Source organism: Glycine soja, chromosome 4 (assembly GCF_004193775.1).
Source record: "Glycine soja cultivar W05 chromosome 4, ASM419377v2, whole genome shotgun sequence".
Lineage (NCBI taxonomy): Eukaryota > Viridiplantae > Streptophyta > Magnoliopsida > Fabales > Fabaceae > Glycine > Glycine soja.
This window is the reverse complement of record NC_041005.1, coordinates 6,039,270-6,066,748: the sequence shown is the minus strand read 5'-3', so window position 1 is coordinate 6,066,748 and position 27,479 is coordinate 6,039,270. Positions and strand designations below refer to the sequence as shown.

The window sequence follows — 27,479 nt, the reverse complement described above, 5'->3', positions numbered from 1 at the left end:
CCATTTCCCAAACTTGGCTGCTGTTTTGTCTAGGGAACGGGTGAATGAGGCTGTGAAGAAGAAGATGAACAATCATCAAACAATGACTGCTTATTGTATATTATGTTATCTCAACAGTTTAACCAACAAAATCAAGGAATATATATTTTAGTTGTTGCATGGTTAACATGATGATGACCTACAATATCCAACATCATCATATAGAAAGGAAAAACAAAGGATGCTGACCATTTTGTTTTGATACGGTTCTGGAATTGGTGTAGCAGCAATCTCCAAGTCAAATTTCTCCCAAACCTTTGACATATCACAAACTGACTTTAAGCAGAGAGGGCATGCATACCTGATGCAGAATCATAGACAAAAATCATCACATATACTGCAGTAGGACTTTGAGCAGATAGAAGTGGTCAAGTGAGCTCCGTGATACTCACTGGAAATGTTCCCTCATTTCCTTCAAGCAGCTCTTATGTATTGTATGTCCACAGAGCAAAACAGTGACATCATTTACAGATTCAAACAAATACTGTAATCACCAAATTTGGTAAACTTGTGTCAATTTCAGCAATTCAACAAATTGGTAATAGTCACGGTGCTGAAATAGGAAATTGGTATAATGTTACCTCAAAACAAATGGGGCAATCGTGATGTATTGCTCCTTCCACGCAAGGGTGACTGTTTTTCAGCTGAGTTGAGTAGCAACAACCTGTGCAAAGAAATCATGAAAGCATGATCAGTAGGTAAATCATTTTAAACCCTTGATATTTAGTATTCATTAAAAAATATAGGATATGAAGAATATTACTTACCACATGTGTGGCAGTGGAAGAAATTTTCACATCCTCCAGTTCTGTATTAAAACATATGAGAATCAATCAGTCTAAATGACTAAATCTTGATATAAAATACAGTTAATCTAAGAAAGCAAAGTACACTAAAGAAATATTGTAACACGATATATTATTTTTGAATTCTTTGACGTGAAAACTATGAAATAAATTTGTCATGTATATTTTTAATATATTAGATATAAATTTTATAAATTGGATAACATGATCACTTAAACGTTATTTTAAGGGTCGAAACATAATTTTTTATTTTATTTTATTACTTTTAATTTGAGGTCCTTCTTGATATATGAGTGTATTTGGTTTTGATTTTTTAATCATTTTCTTTAAAACACCGTTAACATTTTCCATAAATTTATATGCACGTGAGCAATGTTACATAGTTTTAGTTGCTACTAATTGGATTAGTATGAAAATATCTTCTGATAGAGGGCCGAACTATACCTATACACAACCGTTTCCTCGCAAAAAACGTGTGCACACGTAAATAAAATGCGTGAAATCAAATTATCAAACTAAATGTTTGATTTTGGTTTGCGTAAGAATTACTCCTACGATTACGTCTAATTATTTTTTTATATGAAGATTGTCTAACTTAAACCTAATAAAACTTTACGTTTACATTCAACCATACTTATGGTATTTGTCTCTTACTATAACCACAAAAAAATTATGTAATACACCCAACATTGACGTATATATTGTGGCCACACCTATGACAAGGAGCTACGAGATATGGAAAAATTATTGGACGGCGTAATGTGCAATCATGTCATCTTTTTTTTTTTTTAATTACAGGGAAGAAAACAAATAATTATCAAGGATGGTATTTTATTTCCTAAACTTCGGATAACGCAAGAGCGAAACCACACTTATAATGCTAGGGGTGTGTGATTGGTGAAATTAGGTTTAGTCCCTTACTCTAAGCTGTTTTGGTATGGGCCGTGTGATTGGGCTTCTCACATGGTTTGATAGAAGTTGCAAGCATCCTAACTCCTAAGTCAAGCGGGTTCAAGTCTCCACGGTTTTGTGTAAATCCATCCTAAACAAACTTTGAACCCACACCCACTCATGACTCGTCCCGAACTGAACCAGACACAGATTCCAATGCGGATAGGGATCAGACCCGTTTGCACACCCCTGTTCATGCAGTGTGCGTCTTGCAAGTTCTGCAGGTAAGTAAAACCTGAATTCCAACACATCTTAATATAACTTTTAATTTTTTTTAAGAAAATGGTGTTTCACCTCTGCATCTGCACCAAGCAAAACAACTTCAAAATTTAATAAAATAATGGTTGATCTGCCACATAACAAAAGCTACTCAACTAGTATTTTTATTTTTTACTTTTTGATAAATTGTTTTAAAATTGCCTTAAACTAGTCAAAAAGCCCCAAATGAGCATGTCCCCTTAGGTCGAGAGAAAACCAGTAATCTTGAAATTTCAACCGATGTCAAACTGTACAAATGGTTGATACCTCAACCGTGGAATTCTATTTTTCCTTCTGAGATAGTAATATCCCTTCTAATGATGCTCTTGTTGAACTTAAGTACCTCAACACGTCTTTTTATTACGTGACATCTAACGATTTATCACCTGTGTACCCTACACCAGAAGACACCATAACTGAATTTGCGGCATGCCTGGCAACCACATGAATATCCCCTCCTTCAATAATCACCACCTGAAAATCATCCAATCAATTGAGACATGTAATAAATCATTGTATGGTGGGAATCAAATATGAAATTTAATGAAAATGCCTATTCAACTAGGTAGATTTCAAAGCAACTTCAAGCTTAGAGAGAAATGCATCTAGTCATAGAATATCTAGAAAGCTGCATCATTAAGCATGAATAACTTGAATTTTAGTAGCTACCTACAAGGCATACTGATACAAAAACAAAGGATCAAATTCTCAATCACAGCAGCCAGAAGATCAAGAACATTCAGGTTAGTTGAAAGGAACAGCAGCAAAAAATTTACTAAATGACATTAAATATAGACATGTAGTGAATATAAAGCAAATTAGCAAAAAGCATTAAGACAAATTTGTTATATTAGATTTGAGAAATATTTTCTTACATTGACTGCATGATGGTTTGATCTGCAAAACACTTCAATGTCTCAATGCATGTTATGATCCTCAACATGATCCTAACTGCTTTGTTCCTTGCCTTCTCATTTCTTTTGGCACCCTAGAGTTCATCCTCCCCTCTAAGTGGTGAAAGCATCTGATGGTATATTGTACCTGCCAGATAACAGCCTCGAATATGCTACAGAGAAGCAGCCTCAACCTTCCAATAAACATGGGTCAAACTCCACCTATAATGTATTTGGAAGGTCAATAATCTTTTAGCTTACTTGAAAGAACCAATGCATAAACAAATGTATCAGGAAAAAAGATAACATGCACATTCCTAAACGGATTTTAATAGCACAAATCTTCCCCCTCACACCCCCATCAACTCCAAAGGGAAAATAAATGGAAAGAAAGAAAAGAATATTGACAAATGAAGGTTCAGACCAATTCTTAAAAGAGTGTTGTGGTTTCATGAAGCCAATGGTTGTGGACCTTCTTAAAAGCAAAATTATATCCTTTTTGATTCTTGCAAATTGATTGATCAAGGATCACAACATTAGCCTCAAAAAATAAGTTTTAACCCAAACACGGTCAATCTGTTTTCAAAATGGGCCAGTCACTGGATGCGCTGAAAAAGCAGAGGATTTTCAGCCATTTGAGAACTTAAATCAGGAGCTATAGGCTGGAGCAATCCATTGTTGGACAAGTCTTCCAAGGCCTTAATGTCTTGTTGCAAATGGGCCACATGTAGAATTGTGTGGTCCAGAACTAAGGGATCATCAGGAGGATTATGGAGAAGGGTGAGCAAAGCCTGTTTATAAACTTGAGCAGACAATGATGGTCTTGCAACCTGTCGACTTCTACAGAAAGTTGCCACCTTGATGACATGTTTACAGAGGTTCCCCAGCCTAGACCAGGAACAATCACAAAGTGAAAATTCTGAACCAGGATTCGAAACTGTGTACACCAAGCTTCTGTCAGTCTGAGATAAGACTTTGGCAAGATGGAGATTTTGCTCATCCAGTATCACATCAACATCAGGAATATGAAGAGCATGATACCAAGCATTAGAGGAGAAAGAATTGTCCCGTAGATTCTCAAAATACCCAGTCTCTAAACTGTATTGATCTAGCCAGTATAATGAGTGAAATTCAGTAGTTAAAGCATGGATTAACCAGTCAACTCTTGGCCAGAAATTGGCATAATTCTCCTTCAAAAGCATGGATTTTAATTTTAGGTGATAGGATTCTATTGCAGCATGTGGCTCAGGAGTTGTCACAGAGAGTGATTTTATGGCATTAATCCACATATCTGCATGAGAAGCACAGTAATATGGTTATTCAAGAAACAATATTAATGCAGAATACTCAAATGACTGGATAGTCCACTAATTATGATGAAAATAATTAGTCAATTGTCGAAAATGCTAGTGTGAGTGCTGCCCAAGAAAACTTAAGGCACTCATCTGGAGGTGGGACTAAGAATGAAATGAATTTGATATAAAATCTGAATCAGAATGTTTCTGATCAAAACTGACTATGATGTGAGGCTACAACAGCAAGAGCAGGTATTTCTTCAATGAACACAAAATGAATCATCACTTGAAGAATACCTATACTAGCTAGCCAATGGCTCTTGAAATAGTCCATGAAGGCACACTGGTCAACAAAAATTTGCATAAGCTCTTCAACTGCATCCATAGCATTTGGCCCACATTTTGTACAGTATAGAATCCATCCCAATTGCTTAAACATCTCCCGTTGCACTTCAATGTTGCAGCATTTTTTTAAAAGTTTTTTAATCCAAGTACGGCGAACATGCCAGGCACATAATAGGATGCGACACTGGAAAGCCTCTCTGCAATGAGCAAGATCTCACTCCATTTGCTATTAAGGTGGGGGTCTCTTAAAAATACAAAAAAGAGTTTAATGAAACTAAAAAGAACCACTCTAATTTCTTTACCTTATGATAGAATAGTCCAAAGATGGATCATCCAACAAAATAGCATTAGGCCTCCATCTAGGATCCTTGGTTCGTAATCTTTCACATAGCAATACAATCCATTTATGAATAGCTTTACCAACAGAAGATGAGGTGATGATCCAGGCAACCGGAATTGCATTTTGAGATGAATTGAAAACAAGTAAAGAACATATTGGATACTGTCAAGGATGAGAAACAAAAAAGTATAAGACATTCTGAAGTCCTGCAGGATACTGCTGACATAAATAATTTTTCATCATAAACAAAAAGAGGGATATGCATACATGATACTACCTTTTATTCATGTACAATATATGTTTCATCTAAATATGTTTTTTCCCCGTTAAAATTCAATGTAAACAAGCTAAAAATTATACCCTTGGCATCCTGATTCATGCGTAACTAACTTGAGAATAAAAGGTAAATAAATAGTTTCCTTGCTTGAGAAGGTAAATACAAAAACAATATGCAATACCTTAAGCTTCTTCAAGCCAAAACTTGAATGAAAAGAAATGAAACTATTATTTCCATAACGAAGCATTTGTTGCAACTGCCAATCTGTCTGTATACCCAACACAAATGGTTCTGAACCTGAGTTATCTTGAAAATAGAAAACATGCTTCTGATGCCGCTGAACCCATATCTTTACACTGCATTCATCATTTTCGTGTAGCTCATGTGAAGAATTACGAACTGTCCTTTCCATGTTACGCACATCATTTCGAGTGAGAAAATCATCACGGTTTTGGGGGCCACCTTGCTTCTGCATCCCCTCTGCATGGTGCTGGATTATCTTGTCCAACGATATTCCAACATAAAGCATAGACATCACTTTCTGGCGTAACTCATCCGAAATTCGCGGAGCATACATAGCTCTTGTCCCTACCGCATCCCTGTCAAGTAATCCATGACACGGTGCCCCTGATTTATCTACATGCCTTCTTTGGTTATATATGATTAGCGCAAGGAGGGGTCGGGTGTAAAGCCTTTTAACAGTGAAATGGCAAAGGCACCCTCTCATCATGTGACGCCTCCCCGGTCTGCTCCCCTTCCCAGAAGCAGGTTTGGTGCTTGTGCCATCCCCTACACCTGAGTCACTCTCTCGGTAGTCTTCAGGACCATAAGAACACCAGTATCTAAATATCAACGCATAATTCCATATTGCCAATTAGCCAAATCTTTTCAGATTTGAAGTCAACATAAGATTAAATCACAAATTATAAAAACAAAAAGAGCCAGTCAATTCAAGGGGAAAAATGAATAAATAGTCTATACACTAACAATGTAAATGATTTTTATACTGTTATTCAACTCAAATTACCATGTACGGTAAGTCCATTTACTTTTACAACAACTACCTTAAAAACCATACTAGTAATGATTTCTGATTGGTTGAGAGTGCATAGAAATTAAACTAAGAAAAATAGTAAGTATATTTCCATAATTTGTAAGTTTGAATTGAAAGAAAACTAATCTTACAATGTATATTCAAGATAGCCATCAACCCTTGGTTTGGCAATGCTTCCTACAGGTCTTTTCCTTCTTGATTCTATGCGGAAACTCGCAGGGCATTCGGGGTTGGAAGATTCCCCTTTGACAAAATCATCAACTCTGGCAAAAGGAATGAGAGCAATATCATCACCACCTTGGCGACCACCTTCCAATTTGACCCAATTTATGTGAGCAGCAGAAAACTCGGGATAAAGAGGGTCTTGCACAGGAAGGTTCAGAATGTCCTCCATTCTCGGCATCTACAATACCCAAAACAAAATTAACATAACACCCATTTTCAATTCCAATTCATGAACTTGCGCTACAACCATTAACAAGTGACACTTTCAATTCAACCAATACCTAGTACCTAACATTCTTGTTCTCACATTTTTATCATCCACATTCTCGAAAATTAAAGCGTGTGAAATCCTGTAACATGGACAGTAGAAAATTTTGATTTGGAAATTTAGTTTAGTTTACCTTGGTCGCATTCGACTCAGCGAAGGGGATGCAATGTTTTGGGATTAACAAGAAGTAAAAGTCGAAGTGACTGAGGGAGAGACAGTGTGAGGACGCCACCAGAGAACAAGCACAAACGAACAAGAGTCACCGTTCTGGTTCTCTGCTTCTGGTAGACATGTTGGGCTTCAACTTGTTGGGCTAAGCCCGTTTGTACATCTCATCAAGATGTTGGGCTTCAACTTGCCAGTTTTGATTTCTCAAAGGAAATAGTCTTGGTCCAAGAAAATTTGAGGTGAATTGATTCTTAAAAGATAAATATTTTAAATTTAGTCTAAAATATGCAATAATTTGATCATATATAATTTAATGATAAATTAATCTATAAATTTTATAACTTAATATTAAATTATTCTTAAAAAATATAATTTATTATGAAATTGACATTATAACTTAATAAGAAAAATAATTTAATAAATTTAACATAAAATTAATTTATTATAATTTATATATATTTAGGGATTTAATTTGTATTTTTATATTTTTAAAAAATTAATTTATTATTATATTACATTTTTGAAAAAAAAATTGATTATTTATCCATAAATTAAACACTAACCTGGATTGCGGGCTTCAATTGTGTTTATCGCATGCCCAGCTCTATGGTTGCTTCATAGGACCTCCCTTAATTATTAGGCTTCAGTATATATTGCTATAAGATGGTTTAAAAGAATATAAATACAAAAATGTCTTTATTTGTTATACATCTCTTTTTTATTTAAGATATTTTTGTCATTTCATAGATAATATTTTTTTTACACAATCAAACAACTTACAAAATCAGCTATCAGTTTTATACTAATTTCTTACTTATTTCATATAGTTTAATTTTAATATACTGTGAATATAAAAAAGTTTACATTGTCAATTAATTTAAGTTAACTATGGATATATTTTCTAAGTTAATTAATATAAAAATAAAAACATTAACTTCACTTATTAATAGATGTTGGTGTAAAAATAATTATACTATAAAACTATTTTAATTAATTTTTTATATATATACACGTAAAAATATTTTTAAAATTTTATAAGAGATATTTTTTAGAAAGTATATATAAATAAAGTATATGTGTCAACTCGTGTGAAGGAAAAACATATTCTTTATAAATGATAGCTAGTGTCTACCAGGCTACCAGCAAAATGGTGATGCCCGATGTAGATGTGACAAATAGGTCAATGTGAAGATAATTTTTCAACTTAATCATTGAATATGTAAACAACATATGGTCGTGAGTCGTGACATTAGATGCCTGGCGACAGTGGAAATAAGCAATATTTTGTGCTTTGATTGGACATTAAATCATTAATGGAATAATGGTATTGCCTATATACAATTCAATTTATCGTGGCGTTGCAAGTAATGCAGATGAAGGCCAGAATAATCGTAAGTGGCTGGATTAGTTGGTGACAATTATGCTTTGGTTTGGAGGTGGCCAGAAATGCGATTATAAGATTTCAACTTATATAAAGAATAACTAGAACCGATATAATAACTTAAAAAAATATTTGATGAGCATTTAATATGTTATCAAAGATCTAGAGAAATAAAAAAAATGCATATATAAATTCCGCAATAAAAAAAGTAATAAAATATTTAAAATAAAAAGTAATTCATATATCATTTATAGGGATCCAGTACTTATAACTAGGGATGGGTAAACGGGCCCAGGTCCATGAACTGGCCCGCGATCCGCGCGGGTTACGGATCAATTTTTTTAAACGGTCCATAGTTATATCATATTTTTGGGCCTGCTCTGTTTAACCTGCGGACTATGCGGGTTTGACCCACGGGATCCGCGGGTTGTCCGCAACTCGCATTAGGTTTGATTATTTATGTGACCTTGACCTAATTATATTAGATTTGATTTTCTCTTCTTTCACTTTAACCTTTTCTTTTAAAACAACAAATAAAGAAAATAAGATAAAGATTTAAACTAAAAGATGCTAACGATAAAAAAAAAGGATAAGATAAGATAAATAAAAGATAAGTGATAACATGCTGATAACATGCTAAAAATCTTCTTTTTGATATTTTATCGATCTTTTTCTCTTTTAATCTATCATTTTCATATCTGTAAGTCATAAATAATAAAAATATCAATTCTTATCATTTAAGTAAAAAATAATTGCTAAATAAATATTTTTAAAGATATTTCAATATATTTTATTATAAAAAATAACTCACATAAAGATGGAGAAGACTCAAGCTACTTCAAATATGGAATCATTTGTTGTTTGTTGTTAGAGATGTTTAAATTTCATATTTTAGATTTATTGCTTAGATTTTCTTTTGTTAAGACATTATTTATTTTATTGATGTAATTGATTAATTATTGAGATTTTATTTATATTTGTATTGAACTTAATTTTATTGTATTGTATTGTATTTTTATTAAAATTAAAATTCTTTTAAAATTAGGCCGGTGAAGTGGCCCATAAAACTCAAGAAAACCTTCTCCTCAATGTGAAACCCACACCCACTTAAACCCTATGTCTTCTTCTCTGTTTGCTGCACCATTTCAGTGCGAGAGACCAGAGTTGTGCACAAATATTGATTTAAAATATAAAAAAATGCTCTCCACAGTGACTTCAGTATCCCTATAAATTTACAGAATTTCCTTTTCCCATTCTCATTCCCGCGCCACTCACATATCGAATCCCTGTAACTCCATGGCACCACCGAACCTCCCTCCCACTTCAGAGCCAAGTTCCTCCGCCGTACAGAAAGTGAAAAGTAACCTTGTCTTCCGTTCAACCTGGCCCGAAACTCAACGGCGCCATGGGTGACCTAGGCACATACATACCCATTGTCTTGTCCCTAACACTAGCCAGGGACCTCAACCTCGGCACCACATTGATTTTTACTGGCATGTACAACATCATCACCGGCGCCATCTACGGCGTCCCCATGCCCGTCCAGCCCATGAAGTCCATCGCCGCCGTCGCCCTCGCCGACCCCACCTTCTCCATACCGGAGATCATGGCCTCCGGTATTCTCACTGGAGCAACCCTGTTGGTCCTAGGTGTCACTGGGCTCATGCAGCTAGTTTACAAGCTCATTCCCTTATGTGTTGTGAGGGGAATTCAGCTAGCACAGGGTTTGTCCTTTGCTTTGACCGCGGTCAAATATGTGAGAAAAGTACAAGATTTGCCTCGGTCCAAATCATTGGACCAAAGATATTGGTTCGGATTCGATGGGTTGGTTCTCGCCATCGTATGTGTTTGCTTTATTGTCATAGTCAATGGTGCTGGCGAGGACCATGACCATGACCATGGCCATGGCCATGGGGAAGAATCAACCCACCAAACCCAAGCTAGAATAAGTAAAGTGAGAAAAATAAGAAGGGTTATTTTCGCGCTTCCTTCGGCTTTCTTGGTGTTTGTGTTGGGAGTGGTGCTGACTTTCATAAGAAGGCCTAGGGTGATGCATGAGATTAAATTTGGACCCTCTTCTATAGAGGTGGTGAAAATGTCTAGACATGCATGGAAGCAAGGTTTCATAAAGGGCACAATCCCTCAACTCCCGTTGTCAATCTTGAACTCCGTGATAGCCGTTTGCAAGCTCTCATCAGACTTGTTTCCAGGTAAAGATTTTTCAGTGACATCACTCTCAGTAACTGTAGGGTTGATGAACCTTGTTGGAGGGTGGTTTGGGGCCATGCCATGTTGCCATGGAGCTGGTGGGCTTGCGGGGCAGTATAAGTTTGGAGGGAGGAGTGGAGGCTGTGTGGCACTTCTTGGTGCGGCTAAGTTGATTTTGGGGTTTGTGTTGGGAAGTTCTTTGGCTCATTTCTTCAACCAGTTTCCTGTGGGGATCTTAGGGGTGTTGCTGTTGTTTGCTGGGGTTGAACTAGCCATGGCTTCTAGGGACATAAATACTAAGGAAGATTCGTTTGTTATGCTTCTTTGTACTGCGGTTTCGTTGGTGGGGTCCAGTGCTGCTCTTGGATTCTTGTGTGGGATGATTGTTTTTGTGCTTCTTAAGCTCAGGGATTGGACCAATGGTAAGCCGATTAATGCTATTTGGAAGCATGAAGGCCCTGAAGAGCAAGTTTGAAGCAAAAATTTGGACTTAATTAAATAGGAGAATACATATATCATTATCTAGCTACCATGTTGTTGCTTGCTTGTCTTCTAGTGTGAATAATTGTACGGCTTAGAATAATTGCGTCGCATATGCAAGTTTCTTTTTCTGTCAATTAATCTTATCTGGGATTTGATAGTGAAATGGAGTTTCACTCCTGTCTTGTATCTGTAAGGTATATATATATAAGAATATATATATTTACCATGAACGTACTTCTTCAATTTTTGGTGGCTCTTGTTCTATCTGCGCATATACATATTACATATACGTGCCTACATGGTTACGAGTAAGTATGTCACTGTCAATATTTTTTCACATTTGTTTCTCTTTATGCCATGTTTACACTCACTTTTATTTTTATTTGTCTCTTCATATATTGTAACATCACTTATTAAGTTTGCTGTATTCTCTTTTTATCTTTATTTCCTTCCACCTGTATGTCTCATTGTCATGTCGTCGTGCTGTGATTCATCAATTGACCTCTTTCTACATATTGCTTTTTGGCTGAGCATTATTCACATGATGCAAATTGACCTCTTTTTTAAATAAAAAAAATTAAAGATTTTATAGAAAACAATAAATCATAAAAAGGTTAGAGTTTTCTCCATAAATTTATAGCAGAGTTTTCGAATATGATTTTATTGAAATAGCAGTGACCAAACATGAAAGATTTTAACACAAATTGACTTTAATAATATATATATATACAATGATTAACTTTTTAATTAGATATATAACCCTAAAAAAACACTACTTGAAAAGTTATTCTAACTGTACTAATTGTCATGTTAACGATACTTACAAGAAAATTATTGTTTTTATTTGTATATATTGTGAGCAAATTAATGATATCAATTATCAAGTTTTGGAATAAAATTTGAAGATATGATGCTTGAATGATTATGGTTTGAGAATAACTTGTCCACACTGGCTACATAAGTTTTTATCCAAGAAAGAATTATGAATATACAGAAAATTATTGCTTTCAATATCCTTGCCTAGTGTTATCTGGTGTAAATACTATTTTAATTATTTTATTTTCTATGAGGAATATTATTAATAATATTATTTTATATTTATATTCTATTTAATATATACATAGAGAGAGAGAGAGAGAGACTTTTATTCATATTTTATAGAATTTACTTATGGCCTACACCAATATGGTGTGGTAATGGTAATTGGCAAATAGTCATGCATGCCTGTAAGAATGGTTCTTATGTCCATATACATAGAATAACATCTATTGAGAGAAGTCTCTTAAATGAATATTAATTATAGCTTGGGAGATTATTCTTTAACTCTTGGCCAAAAATACCCTATTTTTAACAACGACAAAAAAGAATATTGCTTATTTTTAGAATATTATTTTCTTTTTCATATTCTATTTTATATAAGTACCTCAACATATATCAAGTATGTCTTACAAGAATCGTTTGGAAAGTTTTGTTGTTGTAGTTGTAAACTTTATTCTTAATTATTCTATAGAATATTATTTTTTTAAATATTTTTCTTTATTATATTCTTTTCTATAGGCAAATAAATATATAATATTAATAAGTCCAACACAACACAAGTCTTCGTTGCGTTTGGGAAAAGGATACAAAGTATAATAAAGGATGTCAAAAATTCTCTGTCATATTCTATTCTTTGTAAGTACCTGTACCTCAGCATTTATCAGTATGTTTTACAGGAATGGTTTCGTAATTAAGTTTTGTAGTTGTAGTTTTTTTTAACCCTATTTGTAAAATGGTGTGCTACCAAACCAACCTCTATCATTTCATTAATTAGTACGTAAATTAAAACATTTGGTAGTCATTACCTGAGTCTCGCTTGCTTTACCGAGCTGCAAACTTGAGCTTCACTTTTGCTCCCCCAAGTAGCAACCGAGTCTACACCTAATTCATCATCACCTCCCTATTCAGCAGGCACCTGTATAAAACACTCCTTTTACTTAGTCCATGACACTAACTAATTAGGAGGTTAGGGCACTCCCTTGTGAATAATAATAAAAAGTTTACAATGTAAGCTAGGCACCATGACCATATATCAGTAACCCCCTAATTAGGAGCCTCGATCCAGCACAGCAGTAACCCCTCTTATATTGTATGTTGGAGCAAGTTATTGTACGTCTTAAATTTCTTTTTCTTTTGGTATCTGACACTGAATGAGCTTTGCTGGGTTCTATAGTGATTATATCCCGTGTAGAGTGCACTTCTGTTGTTGCTGGCTTCTGTTCCCTTTGCCTGCATACATATGAGATGCTAACATGTACTACGTAGTGCTTACTCTATAAAAGTTGGTTCAGTTAAATAATTATTGACTTTATTATACGTGTATATATATATATATATATATATATAATCACTCTAGGGAAATTACTATACGTACTTTCAGTGGCAGAAAACAAGAAGGAAAAAAAAAAACTTTCCATTCTGAGTTAATGAGTTTACCATTTCCATTAAAATATGAAGATTTGATATGCTTGAATGATTATGGGTTTGACAAGGGATAGCAGTCCTCAATTAACCTGGCTACAGAATTTTTATCCAACAAATGATGGCATGACGCCATTTCCAACTTTCAGGATTCGCCCAACAAAAGGTACTTACCATTACTAACAGTGTTAAATTCCTTTCTCCTTTCTTATAATTTGTATTATCTCTTAACCATTGTCAAAGATGATTAAAAATGTATTTTTTACATATCACTGATATGGTATCCAATAATGTTGGAATTTTAATGTTTATTTAGTATTCCTTATTTTTTTTATACGAAGTAAAAAAAAAATCACAGATATATCCTAGAACAAAAGTCCTAAATTCTACAACATCGATTCTAATTTTTAAAAATTAGAATAAATAGTTAGTTGTTGATTTAAGTGTTCTTTAACCATTATAGAATCTATACGGCAATTAATCATAAACATGAAAAATGATTTTATGGTTATTTCTCAAAAGAAAAGCTTCTTTACTAATCAATGAGAACTTCACCACTCTTCATATGGGCAAATCATGATTTCTAAAATTGAATCATGAGAATTATGATCATGAGAAAGGAGTAAAATTTATTCGATTGGTTAAAATATTTTAGAAATATTTATATAAGTTTTTTTGAAAAATCAGAGAATATGTGATATTTTTTATCATAAAATTTAATTATTTATCACGTTAAATAATCAAAGTAATTTGGTTAACTTGAGAAAGCTAGATTCCTATCTTCACCATGAGAATAACTGTGTGAGAAGCATAACTAAAATAACATTTCCAAAAAAATATTATTTCCTGTGAATATATTTTTTTTAAAAGTAAACCAAACATTTCAGATTTCCGAAAAACTAAAAAAATTATTGTACTAAAAGCCCCTTAGAGTTTTAGTGCCATTATTTTCTGAATCAATTAAATATATAAGTTTGAACGTACCAAAAGAAATAAAATAAAAAAGTCAACTTCAATAATTAAATGAGTTTAATCACACCAATAGAAATAAAATAAAATAAAATAGCCAACTTCAATAAAACCCATGGGGTCAACTTAGTAGTTAAAGGTTTGGATAATATGTATAGGGTGATAAGTTTTAATTTTATTGTGACCATCATTTGAAAAAAAAAATCTTAGTGCAACCAAAAAAACATTTTCAACAAACCAAAACTCATTTATAAAAAAAAATAACAGTACTAAAATATTTAAATGTTTAGGGATACCATCAAATTTCCCTTATATTAAATTATTAGATGTCAAGGGCCAAGAAGAGCCCTTTTTGCTTTCGCCAATTCTCTCACTGATAATAATGAACTAGCACGGTGAATTGGTGGTAGTGAAGAATAAGAATAAAGATTACGACCATATGATATGCTTTGAGAGATATGGTCGGAATGAAAGATTAACCACTTAACATGCCCATACTCGTTTTAAAAAATTCAAATAGTTTATCTCCATCTCAGCTAGATCACCCTAGAGTTCTAATTTGCATCCACTTTACGTAAAAAGTTGCAAAATAAGATTAAAAAGAATATTAAAAAGATAAAACACAATATCTAAAAGGGAGGCAAAAGAAGAATTGTCAATGCCCACACAAGTTATGCAATCGATCAATGAAAAGTAGTGAGTCAAATGTAAGAGAAGAAGTCTTACGTAGAAAAAGTCTCGTAAATTTATGTGATTTTTAGTTTACATATAATATTATGCACATTAGTGGGTCTTCTTTGAACTCCTATAATATTAATCACAATAAACGACTAGCTTCACCATAACTTATCGTCGCATTGATATCAACTCATGATTTATCTTGAACCACGTGAGAATTAAACCCTCTCTCATACACCTCTTGCTTCTCATTGAACCAAGTTTTGGAACACGTATTTCTTCAATTTTACGTGTGGACAAACATGTATCAAATGCAAAATAGGGTTACGAATACAAAAAAATAAGTATAAGAATGGATACTATAATTTCTCATTTGAAATGATATTTTAACCTAAAATTTTAAAACTTGAGTTTATGAATTATTTATTTATTTATATGATATTCAATTTTTTTATTTCTATTCACGTGAGATATCATCTTACTGTGTACTCTAATCATATCTCATTTCCACCATATTATTTAATTGAAATGTGATTTATACTAATATATACAACATGGAGGCAAATAATGTGTCTAAGCATACCCCTCTTTTAAGAACAATACCGGCATCACAAATTACAATCTTTGGCAGCGAGAGACCAGTATAACTTTACAAGTGAATGAAAAAAAAGAAGCCAAAAGTAACGTAAAAAGTATTATTAGATTATAGAAACAGTAAGTTAGACTAGCATGCAACAAGAACATTCCATGGTAGGATAAATACAAAACCAAGTAATTCATTCAGAACAGGCAATATTATCTATATGCTGAAGCATGATAGATCATGTGAGCTATATATGTATCATTTAAACAAAATATTAATAGAAACACTATTTTTCTCTTAATAATATTATACGGCCAGATTAAATTAAGAGGATTTTATTTTTCTATTACTCTCTCTCTCTCTCTCTATATATATATATATATATATATCACAGATATTAGTGGATCATTTGAGACATTTGAAAGAAGCAAAAACATGTGATAACAGAGGAACTAAGGTTTCATTATCAGAGTTTTAATAAAAACATCAACAAAAAAAGTGTTAGGGAGAGCATTAGCAGGTCAGATGTGGCATAAAGTGAACAATTTTGATTAGAGGAACAAGAAAATGCATGATTTATCACCTAGATCTCTTCTGCATGCCATTCTCTCGCTTATTTCCCACAATTTAATCAAATCATGGCTACACCTAATCCTTGAAGGTATCTGTTTCTATCTATATATCATGATTAATCAGAATAAAATTCAAAACTTCACATGTAACAATAACTTGTCTACTTCATGTTCATAATTGATTTTTCTTTATTGTCATTTGTAGATTCCAAATTATGTACGGAAGGAACCTCGTATCGTATTCGTAGCTCATACCCCTGTATCGAAGAATGGGTGGAGCTGGCGAGTGGATACAATCACATTTACATGAGTGAATGAATGAAAAAGAAAAGAAAATGGTGATGACGTTGGTGGAATGGAAGTACCTTCTGGATTCTGCTCTATTCTTACTTACCGTGCAAGTGGGGTTAATTTTGTAAAGAGTTTAGGTTATTGTTTCTTATGTTTTTGTTTTTTAGCTTTTGTTACAAAAAAACAATATTAAAACTATTTGTTTTAATATATAAAAGTTAATGATATTAACCCGAAACACGAAAGAATGAAATTGTTTTTTTTTTAATTTATAAAACTAAAATAGATCCATTCATAAACCCAACGAATTAAATTATAAATTTTAAAACATAAATAACAAATTAATAAGAAGAAAAAACTTAATAGAACAAAATTATATTTTAGTTTTAACTTTATTTTTAACATAAATAATAAGGCTAAATGACATTTTTAATCCTTTGTTTTTTTTTTCAATTTGGTACTTTATTCTTTAAAAACTTTATTTTAATCTTTTATTTTTTTTTAAATTGATTTAAAATGGTTCTTCCATTCATATAAAGTTGGTGTCGTTAATGAGATAAAAAAATATTGATGGCTAAAAATCAGGTTAAGCTCCTCTCCTATTAATGGAGAATGTCATTAGGAGAGAAATAACTACATGAGTTATGTGGGATCAATAGGATATTGATAAACTCATATGATCTATCTCTTCTTATGGACTTGTTCATTGACTAGAAAGAAAATATTTTCCTAAAAATCACCACAAAATATAAGTTTCTTTTTCCTTATTCCGTCTTTTTTTCTTCTTCTTCTCCCTTTGCTCCATCATCATTCCTCTTATTTCTTTTCAATTTGCCTTTTCTCCCTTTGTGTCAACCGCAGTTTCTCTTTACTTTCCTTTTCCTCACGCCCTGCTAGCACCATTGTCAATTGTCGCACATGCGCCACCATACACCCTTTCTCAAAATCCAGATTTACAAAAACCCAAATCTCATTTTTTCTTGATTCTAGAGAGAGGGCGATGATGTTGGCGAAGAGTGCGACAACATGTGAATTGAAGTCAAGGAGTTCTAGATCTACAAAATCCGGATCTCATTTTGAAGAAAATGGGAAAATGAACGCATCATCCAAGGCTCCAAACAAAACCTAGGGTTCTATGCAGATCTTTAATTTCTCAAAACGCTCATGTTGTAGGCAAAATTGCTACACTAAAAAACTCGTCTCCTTTGTTCACTTATTCATTCGAAATTCAAATAATCAAATATGAGGTTCAAACATATGATTCCCTTTTTTAAATTTCAATCATCCTCAAAAGTTATTTTTGTCTCTCTTTTACAAATATCAGTGATGAGAAGTTTCAATAATTTATCCTTGCACTTTGATTGCGAGTGGAAAAGCAAATGGGGAATGGTAACTATGAGATACTATTTCTTCAATCTCTTTCTTTCTATTTTTCTTCTTCTAAAAAATCATTCTTTTTTATCAATTCACATGGGAAAAAATTGATTATTTTTCAATATTTCATAGTTGGTTAGATTTATGGTTAAATGATGTTAATTTTCTTAGTTGGTTAGATTTATAAATCTCATGTTTATGAATGGAAGATAGTCATATAGATCTTGATGATGTTTTTTTTCCTGAGATACATTGATGTTCTTCTTTGATTTCTATTTTTTATTTTTTTTATCAACCCCATCATTTCAATGTGTTAATTTATAACTCACTTTGGGGGCTTTTTTTTTTCAAATTGGTGTAATTTTTCGAATTAATTACCCAAATGGATAGATTTCAAATAAATTTTGAGAATGTGTAACTCGTGTTCAGGAACACAATTTCATATGTAAAGAAATCGTCATTGTAAAGACAATTTTAGTACTTTTAATTTTTTATGTTAATAAACTAAAATCTTTTGTTCAAAGATGTTTTTCATTATAACCATGGTTCTTAGTTTTTTGAAGCAAAAGGACAATAACAACTTGTAGATAACCCTAGATTGGGATGAAGCTATTGAGAATTGGACCCGTGAAAAAAGTAAGTGTTTCTTGAAGTGGTTGAGGAGTGTGAGAAGGAATTTATTGTTCTAGTTTCACTAAAGCAAATTTGGTATGATGTAAGGAAAACATCAGAACTAAAGTCAGTGGACCATACTGACAACATTCATTGTAATGTTGGACATAATAGTGTATTTGGTTATGATATTTAGTATTTGATTTCCATATGAAAAATGGTGATGTGCCAAACTTGTTGGATAACAATAAAAAATGAGATGGTATCATTCCCCTTTAAATTCCAAAATATTCCCAACTCGCTCATTTCTATTTGATTCCATCAAGTCCAAAGTAAGGTTATGCTTTTGGTCACTAATGGGATAACTCTGAAATTTGGGTCCTCTTGTGTGCCAAAAGCATGACACAAATTGGAAATTTTGGAGATCAGATAGAGGTGAGCAAGTTAGGAATATTTGGGAATTTGAAGGCAAATGATATTGTCACAATTTTTATTGTTATCCAACATGTTTAGTGCATCACCATTTTCCCGGGGCAATCAAATATTCCAATGTCATAATCAAATACACTACTATGTCTAACATCACAATGAATGTTGTCAAAATTGACTCTAGTTCTGATGTTTCCCTTACATCATACCATAGTTGCTTCAATGAAACTGAACAACATTTTTCTCCTCAGACTCTCTTTTACCACGATAAGGAATATCCACTTCCTTTGCGACTCCCAATTCTCAAATAGTTTCATTCCAATCCTAAGTTATCTCCATGTTGTTATTGTCCTTTTGCTTAAAAAAACGAGAACTATGATTATACTAAAATATCTTTGAAAAGAAGAATTCAGTTTATTAACATAAAAAACTTTAAAATATTGAAATTGTTTTTGAGATGACAATTTCTTCATTTAAAAAAATATAAAAAAACAAAATTGTCTTTACAATGACGATTTTTTATATTTGAAATCGTGCTTCAAAATGCGAGGTATCCATTCTAGTAATTTATTTGAAATCTGTCCATTTTGGTAATTAATTAGAAAAAATAGCAACAATTTTATTTTAAAAAAAAGGCATACTCCTCAATAATGAAGATGTCAAATAAAGACCTTAGCTCAAATTACACGATCTTACAACTTTGAAGTTAGAGGGGAACGAATAAGCAAATTCATTTCCAGCAAAAGTAAATAGTTATTTTTGTTGCTTTTAAATGTATAGAACGTTGATAAATTCATATATGATGAAAATTCAAATTTTAAAAATTTGATAACATGTTTGTACAATAGATAAATTATATTTATTAATTAATATTATACTTATTAATATGTTTGTTCTAATTTATACTTATCTTTTATTTTTTCTAAATGATTATTATAATTTTATTCAATTTGGAGAACTAAATTTTAATGTTCATCTCTTAAACGAATTTATTATTCTACACATTAAAGGATGAGCCTATCATTGAATGTAAACAAACACACCCTTGACCCAATTTTATTTTTTTTGCACACTCACATATCCTCCTTCGTATCCGTGTCTTCCCCAACCATTCCTTAACCCACCGCAAATTCAAATTCAATTCGAGCTGAACCTAGGGTTAGTCCTATTGCCTTCACCGATCTCGAATTTCGGAAACGGTAAAAGAAAATGCACGTCAAATCGGCGCAGTCATCGTTCCGGGATCGGACACAGGAATTCCACAGCATCACAGAGAGGTTGAAGAAGTCCGGATCAGGGCCCAATGGGCCCAGTAGTAGCAGCACTTCTTCCAGATCGGAGGAACAGCGATCCGCGATCGCGAATCAATCGGAGTTCAATAGAAGGGCCTCCAAAATCGGCTACGGGATTCACCAAACGTCTCAGAAGCTCGCCAAACTCGCCAAATGTAAGCAAATTACAATAAAATTATTTTAATCGATTTTAGAATCATATTATATGAATTGGTAATTGTGAGGTTATGAAACTTTCTATTCGTTTTGATTCGCAGTAGCGAAAAGGACTTCGGTTTTTGATGACCCTACTATGGAAATCCAAGAGCTTACGGGGGTTATTAAGCAGGATATCACTGCTCTGAACTCTGCTGTTGTGGATCTTCAGTTGGTGTGTAGCTCTAGGAATGAGACTGGAAATGTTTCTGCCGATACCTCTAGCCATTCGAGCACGGTGGTCGATGACTTGAAGACACGGTTGATGAGCACCACCAAAGAGTTTAAGGATGTTTTGACCATGAGAACTGAGGTGCCTTGTTGTGTTGGTGCGTTTGTTGTGTGTGTTTTATGGGTGCAATGTTGAGATTGATTGATGTTGTGCTGTTGTTTTTGTGAAGAATATGAAAGTGCATGAGAATAGAAGACAGTTGTTTTCGTCTTCTGCTTCTAAGGATTCTGCGAATCCTTTTATTCGGCAACGGCCGTTGGCTGCAAGGGCGGCTGCTAGTACTTCTAGTGCCCCTGCTCTTCCCTGGGCTAATGGGTCACCATCTTCATCTCAGGCGTTTCCCAAGTAAGTTAATCATTTTTATTTCTACATGTTCTTTTGTTGGTTGTAGGATTTTAGTAGCATGTGTTTGTTGTTTTCTTGCTATTTGTTGTGTAATGCAGGTAAACTAAATTGCGATATTATTAGAATTGATATGTTTCCTCATCACATTAATGTGTGTTGTTATGCTTGGTTACATTATTCAGTGCATGATTTTTGTTGAAAGGAACGATGATTCTAAGAGTAGTTGGTTTATTAATATATAGTAAAAGTGTGGTCACAAACTTAAATAGCTTTTGTTTATTTCTTTTCCTTGAAATGTTATCGAAGTCCAACTCAATTCTGCAGCATTTTTTTAGCAACCATTGTACCAATGTTAATTCCAACTTATTAACTTTGTCTATCCCTCTGTTGAGATTGCATCAAACAAGCATAAGTTCACAACTGCTGCCTTACTTAATTGATTAATTTATTCACTTAATTTAACTAGTGGACTTCAGTTGCTTGTTTGATTACAATTAGACCTGTTAAACAGGCTGGCCCTCTTTCAGACATTGTGTTGTTGGCCTAGCCTGGCCCAACGAAACTCTAGGACTATTGAAACTTTGCCTGGCCAGGAGTATTTGGTGGGTCAAACAGGCTGGTCCAAAATGCATGTAGAGAAGCAGGCTGGCCTACTCAAGACATTTTCCTTTGTTGGGTTGGCTTGGCCCAACAAAAGGGATGGGTGTTGAAATGTCAGGTCTACCCTGCAAACAGTGGACTTCTCAGTCCAAATTAAGAGCTTAGTTTTAAGGCATGATTTGTCAATCCTTTCCCTTAAATGATAAAAACTTTTGTTATGCTCTAATATTTTATGGTTGTTTCAGGTTGGGTCAAATTCTCTCTGGAATTCTGGCTTCTTCCAAATTTTGTTTTAAACTTTTTTCATGGTTTTTAAATCTATAGGAAGCAAGTGGATGGGGAGAGTCAACCATTGTTGCAACAGCAACAGCAGCAGCAGGAGGTAGTTCCATTGCAAGATAGTTACATGCAAAGCAGAGCTGAAGCACTTCAGAATGTTGAGTCCACTATTCATGAGCTTAGCAACATTTTCAATCAGCTAGCAACACTTGTTTCCCAACAAGGAGAGATTGCCATCAGGTTTTTATGTCTCACTTGTGCGCTATATATATATATATATATATATATATATATATATATATATATATATATATATATATATACGTTCTTATTGTTCATTGTTTCTGTATTGGCAGGCAATATAAAACTTTTCAATACATCTAACTAACATGAATCACTCATGAATCTTTTTGTAAATTTGGTCTTTAACCTAATGATGCCATGTGATTCATGTAGCCGACTTCACCTAGTAGAATAAGGCTTGTGTTGTTATTTGTTTGTTGATGAAAAACTAAACAAATTATGTCACGATAATTTTATGGACAAGTTTGTACTTGAAAGGTTCTGAACCTTTGATGTCTTCCTTATGAATGGTCATTCACATGCTTGTTGCTCTCTAAAGTGCATTATATAATTAGACTATTAGAGGACTTAAATCACATGGCTTTCCTGTATTGCTTTAATTATTTCCTTTATCCTATTTGTTCCTTTGGATATGTGCTGATCTTGCCATAGAAATATTTTGTTGTGCCTTTAACCCATGCTATAAGAGGAGGGGTAAAAGGAAAGGAGATGGGCTGGGAACAAATGGGCTAAGCATGGGAATGCAAAGACAGAAGCTGTGATATGCATAACAGAATGTCCACATGGCAAGAGGACATTGCACTGGAATATTCTGCCATGATGGGAAAGATAGTGGAGGATGTGTTTATAGGATAGGGGGAGAGTAGCAAAGGGTCATAACAGAATTTGGTTAGGCATTTGCCCAGGGGACAGAGGTTGCTTCTTGCAGCTCTGGTTGTTATTTTCCTTTTTTGCATTGTTATTCCTGTTTTCTCTTTTTTTTTTTTTCTTTTTCTGGGATTGAGTTATACTTATCTGCTGTAAAGGAGTTGATCTCCTAGAAATTCACCTATTTCCTTTAATATACTACCAGTTTCTATTACATTCCCTCCTTGTTCCAATGTGCAGTTAAAATTACTGACACATCTTTGGTTTCTTTCTTTTTTTTTTTTTTGGGGGGGGGGGGGGGAGGCTAATTGGCAATGAAAGTTTGTGCTCACTTTACAGTTTCTTTCCTTTTCCCTCCTTGTTTATGACCTTTTTAAATAATTGTTTCTTATGTTTTGGGATATCTTGGAAACTATGTATACAATAGAAGTAGGACATTGTAGACTAATTAGTGCTTTTCCTTATTTAATCTTTAAATGAGGACTAGTTTGATGGATATGAACTGGTGGAAGAGGCTGTGAAAACTTGGTTTTTTAATGCATGTCAGTCAATGCTGGGATTTATCTTGGCTACATTATTCAAGTTTTGAATTTTTTTTTAATCAGTTTCTGAATATATGTGATTCCTATTATAAAAAAATGATAAACAGAGTAGAAAGGGAGAAAGTCATGCAACAATGTTGTCGAACTTGTGAATTGACCTGTAAAACATGTGTTTAACTTATTTGCAAAATGGTTATACTCAAGCATGGTGTAAACTTGGTAAAATGGTGAGAATGTTTTTGTTTTTCTTTCTTCTAAATGATTTATTTTGAAGATCTTGCTCAACTTGTTGTTGACTCTTGATGCTAGGATTTAATTACTTATGTATGATTATGAAATTATAAATTTTACTGCCACTGTGCAATTATGAATAGAATTTGTGATCATTAGATGTTATTTATCCATAGGGTTTTATTGTTATTTTTAAATCATTCTAGTTAGTATCTTTTGTTATGGATATCAATACATGCTACTTAGTTATAGCAAATGTGCTAGTTTACCAGTGGAGTTTGCCAGGGGCAAACTCCACGAGTTTAATGAAGCTTACTTGTTTGACAATTTGGCGTGAGCAATTGAATACGAATACTTCAATTACCGATATGGTGAATTGGCTTTTGCTTGATTTTTCATATTGGCCAATTGGGACATAGTGGGATTGATAGAGGTACTTAATTTGCAGGATTGATGAAAACATGGATGATACATTGGCAAACGTAGAGGGAGCACAGGGGGCTTTGTTGAAGTATCTGAACAGCATATCTTCTAATCGGTGGTTGATGATCAAAATTTTCTTTGTATTAATATTTTTCCTTATGGTTTTCTTATTTTTTGTGGCATAGTCATTTGGGTGACAGAAATGAAAACAATGACATGAGTGTCGGCGTTCTGTATTTCTTTAATATTTATTTCTCCAAATATATATATTCATTCTTGCAGAGTTAACTTAAGACCAAGTTTGTCAAATAAATATACTTGTACGTATTGCTACATACATGTAACAAGGTTAAGAACCGTGTTCACGACTATTATACTACAGTAGAGGAGGCTTTCTGTAATATTTTATGCAAGGATATGTTTCTTTTTTCTTTTTAATAATGCGTTCAGGAGCTGATCACAGATAAAAGTAATATGAAAAAAAAAATCATTAACAATATTTGCTTAAGTTTTAACTTATAATAACTACTTTAAAAAAAATTATAAATAAAATGCACTCTAAGAAGAACAAATTTGAACAAGCAGCAATACAAAATGTGTTAATTCTTTAATTTTTCAGTTTTAGCTATATTGTTTTTTTCTTGCGCGAGAAAAAATGGAGTTATTATTTAGGAAATTGATTACGATGGAAAATGTAGAAAATTGTTGAAAAGTTGAGTGCAGAAAGTAGGTCTTGAATTGATTATAAAATTAATTTTAATTTTAAACTATAACATATAAGATTCGTGTCTAAAATCTTAATTCGACCCTTCTGGACTAAGGTTGGGCTAAATAGCTGACCAGTCAACTACAAATGAATTGTGTCGATAGCAATTATTTTTAGGCCCTTGTTATTTACACCCTCATTTTTTCTAATTACACTCTGTACCCCTTTCTACCTCTTACTCAATTACCCATTTTACCCTTTTTTTTTAAAGAAATACATCTTTTTTGCTTTCCAGAAATGTATTTCCAGAATTACATATACCTATTCCATAAATGTATCTCCCAAATTATGATTCAGAATTCCGAAGATAAACTTTTAGAATATATATATATATATATATATGTATATATATATATATATATATATTAATAAAATCTTATACCTATTTTTGTTAGTCTTGTTTTTATCTTTCATTAATATTCTTTAAATCCTATATAAAATCTTATTTTGATTTTATCTTTATTATTCTTTAAATCTTAATTTTGAACTATATCCAACATATATTCATTATATAATACTGTGTTTTCATCATTATTATATAATATTTTGTGTTTTTCTTCACGTGACATGACGTTTCAAGGTAGGTTAATTACTAAATTTATATATTATACACCTTAATTATAAAATAACTTTTGATGATGGTTGTCACGTGAAGAAAAACGCAAAATGTTGTACCCATATATAATGGGAATACACCCATTTGGTATACACATTTTTTCTCTATTTTACCCTTTAACATGTATTCTCCAATAATATTACGAATGGATATTACATTTTATTTTTAAATTTCATCCTTCAACTGCCAGAGGAACTGTACAAGGCCACCAAGAGTAACTGCACACTCCACGATTTAAAAAAAACTACACATTCTCTATTTTTTTTTTTTGAAATTGAATTTCTTTGTTCTTTTTTTCCCTTTGAAATTGAATAACAGACCCAACTTGGTGTAACCGCATACTCTCCCACGTTTGTTTCACATTCTCGGACCCACCCACCCTTTTCTTTCCCCTCATTCTCATTTTTTGTTGTTCTTTCTCCTTCATATCATTTTCATTTTGTGTTTGAGGATGATTACATTTTCCTTTTTTCCCTTTGTTTTTATAACTTTCAAACCATGTTCTTTATTTATTTTTTAAATACGTGTATGGAGGACTCCACTCCTAACAGGTAACAACATAGTTATTAACCCCTGATCCATTTTAGTTGTAAAAGAAGAAGAGCAACAATGAAGAAATGGTGTTGGTTCAGTGTTGGCAAAGTAGCTGAAGTGATAGAGCACAAAATAAGTAAGAGTCCACAAAGTAGTCATCATCAATTCATCATTCCTTTTTTGCCTTCTACATAAATTAGTTTTTTTTCCTGATTTGTCTTTCTCTCTCTCTCTCTCACACACACACATATTCACCCCTTAGAGTTTCAATGGGACACTTACATAAAAACACTTGAGTCTTGAGTGTATAGAAGTTTGAAAACATATGGTAAACAACTTCGAATTCTTTTTGCAAATGATGACACCCATGTCTCTATTGAGTGAAATGCATTCTTATTTTGTTTGCACTGAGTATCTCCATTAAAATGCATTGCTTATTGGCTAATATTTAGACAACTTCGATTCTTAAAATTTTTAAAATAAAACGGCACCCACATACGTTCAGTCTTGATCTGTACATGTTTGCATCAAGATTTCTGGATTATTTTTCGATTAGGCTCATTCCAGTTCATGATTTTAATTTTGGGTTAGTTGTAGGGAAATCCCCTGTGTACTCGTTATAAACTCCTATGTTGTGAATTGCTTTCTCTTTATCTTATCAATTTAGGCATTGCAGAGAACGATGAAATCCAATTGGAAGCCCAACCATGTCTAAAAATTCAGTGAACACCACCATGACTGAGGTAAGGAATCATGTCTTAAATTTAGGTGGGGGCTATTTATTTATTTTGTATATCTATTCCAATGCTATAGTAACTACACACTCTTCCTTTAGTATACGGTTAATTTTTTCTTTAGAGAAGTCATGTCTGTTGACTATTTAGGCTATCTTTTGTGTATTTTTTCCTATATTTCATTGTTAATGAGAGGAAGTGTACTGAGAGATTGGATGATAAGTTCAGTTTGAATTCAGAAGTAAAGCCATTTAGGATGTTAGTTTTCAAGTGGAAAATCCATTTTTCATATTCATGAGATGCAAGTAAATTAGGAAGCCACATTACAAACTAACTACATTGAGTGATAGAATGAATATCTGTCTAAGCAAATGCACCTTCATTTGTGTTGGAGTTGTTGATAAAAACGTGCTGCATAATACTGTCAGTTTATAGGGTTTTCCATTGTACGTGTTGTTTTCATTTTTATGATTGGTATGACTTTGTTTCAAACTGCATGTTTCTTTTATTATTTGTCACTTTGTATTTTGCTTTAGGCTTCAGTCCTTTGAAGAATAATATGACAAGGTTTTAAGAGCAAATCTGCAAGAAACTTTATTTTCCAAGGTCAACATATAGTTTAATAATATTTCACTCATCTTCATTCGTATTTCTCTAGACATACGTGTATCACATGAATCTATAAATTTGTTAATATTTTTGCTGAAATTAGAGACAATTAGAATCATTTAGAAACACACACACATTAACACACACATATATATAATACTAATTGTATTT

General features: G+C 33.0%; 3 protein-coding genes, 1 non-coding gene and 1 pseudogene across 5 annotated transcripts; 3 read left to right on the top strand and 2 right to left on the bottom strand.

Annotated features, from left to right (window-relative positions):
• Positions 1 to 59: 59 nt before the first annotated feature.
• LOC114408331 (probable E3 ubiquitin-protein ligase RZFP34) lies at positions 60 to 3,155 on the bottom strand. The gene is made up of 6 exons (XM_028371355.1): positions 3,096 to 3,155; positions 2,419 to 2,528; positions 807 to 847; positions 621 to 703; positions 432 to 523; positions 60 to 340 (listed from the first exon to the last, which is right to left on the bottom strand). The coding sequence occupies exons 1-6, from the start codon at positions 3,153 to 3,155 to the stop codon at positions 163 to 165; spliced, it is 564 nt and encodes a 187-aa protein (XP_028227156.1). The 3' UTR covers positions 60 to 162.
• LOC114409021 lies at positions 2,161 to 7,017 on the bottom strand. 2 transcript variants are annotated; one of them, XM_028372293.1, is made up of 7 exons: positions 6,885 to 7,017; positions 6,390 to 6,661; positions 5,386 to 6,046; positions 4,890 to 5,089; positions 4,540 to 4,784; positions 2,930 to 4,238; positions 2,161 to 2,528 (listed from the first exon to the last, which is right to left on the bottom strand). In XM_028372293.1, the coding sequence occupies exons 2-6, from the start codon at positions 6,659 to 6,661 to the stop codon at positions 3,544 to 3,546; spliced, it is 2,073 nt and encodes a 690-aa protein (XP_028228094.1). In that variant the 5' UTR covers positions 6,885 to 7,017; the 3' UTR covers positions 2,161 to 2,528; positions 2,930 to 3,543. The 2 variants fall into 2 exon arrangements, with proteins under 2 accessions (XP_028228094.1, XP_028228095.1); XM_028372294.1 differs by lacking the exon at positions 2,161 to 2,528 and having other exon boundaries at positions 2,930 to 3,169; positions 3,372 to 4,238.
• A 2,390-nt stretch (positions 7,018 to 9,407) lies between these two features.
• Positions 9,408 to 11,234, top strand: LOC114409019 (annotated as a pseudogene).
• Positions 11,235 to 17,858: 6,624 nt separating this feature from the next.
• LOC114410993 lies at positions 17,859 to 17,950 on the top strand. The gene has a single exon (XR_003666381.1). It is a non-coding gene; the product is annotated as a small nucleolar RNA snoR26 (small nucleolar RNA).
• Positions 17,951 to 19,982: 2,032 nt separating this feature from the next.
• On the top strand, positions 19,983 to 24,450 carry LOC114409018 (syntaxin-32-like). Its single transcript, XM_028372292.1, has 5 exons — positions 19,983 to 20,406; positions 20,509 to 20,759; positions 20,848 to 21,023; positions 21,948 to 22,142; positions 24,075 to 24,450. The coding sequence occupies exons 1-5, from the start codon at positions 20,169 to 20,171 to the stop codon at positions 24,232 to 24,234; spliced, it is 1,020 nt and encodes a 339-aa protein (XP_028228093.1). The 5' UTR covers positions 19,983 to 20,168; the 3' UTR covers positions 24,235 to 24,450.
• Positions 24,451 to 27,479: the final 3,029 nt, after the last annotated feature.

Bases quoted from the DNA above. Each gene is read 5' to 3' on its own strand.
- LOC114408331 (XM_028371355.1), bottom strand. From the start codon at position 3,155: ATGTTTATTGGAAGGTTGAGGCTGCTTCTCTGTAGCATATTCGAGGCT. The intron at 2,529-3,095 runs GTACAATATACC...GATGATTTTCAG, and splicing joins TCGAGGCTGTTATCTGGCAG to GTGGTGATTATTGAAGGAGG. The intron at 524-620 runs GTAACATTATAC...TGGTGATTACAG, and splicing joins ATTGCCCCATTTGTTTTGAG to TATTTGTTTGAATCTGTAAA.
- LOC114409021 (XM_028372293.1), bottom strand. From the start codon at position 6,661: ATGCCGAGAATGGAGGACATTCTGAACCTTCCTGTGCAAGACCCTCTT. The intron at 6,047-6,389 runs GTAAGATTAGTT...GTTGATATTTAG, and splicing joins GGCTATCTTGAATATACATT to ATACTGGTGTTCTTATGGTC. The intron at 4,239-4,539 runs GTATTCTTCAAG...CTTCTCATGCAG, and splicing joins CCATTGGCTAGCTAGTATAG to ATATGTGGATTAATGCCATA.
- LOC114409018 (XM_028372292.1), top strand. From the start codon at position 20,169: ATGCACGTCAAATCGGCGCAGTCATCGTTCCGGGATCGGACACAGGAA. The intron at 20,760-20,847 runs GTGCCTTGTTGT...GTTTTTGTGAAG, and splicing joins TTTTGACCATGAGAACTGAG to AATATGAAAGTGCATGAGAA. The intron at 21,024-21,947 runs GTAAGTTAATCA...TTAAATCTATAG, and splicing joins TCATCTCAGGCGTTTCCCAA to GAAGCAAGTGGATGGGGAGA.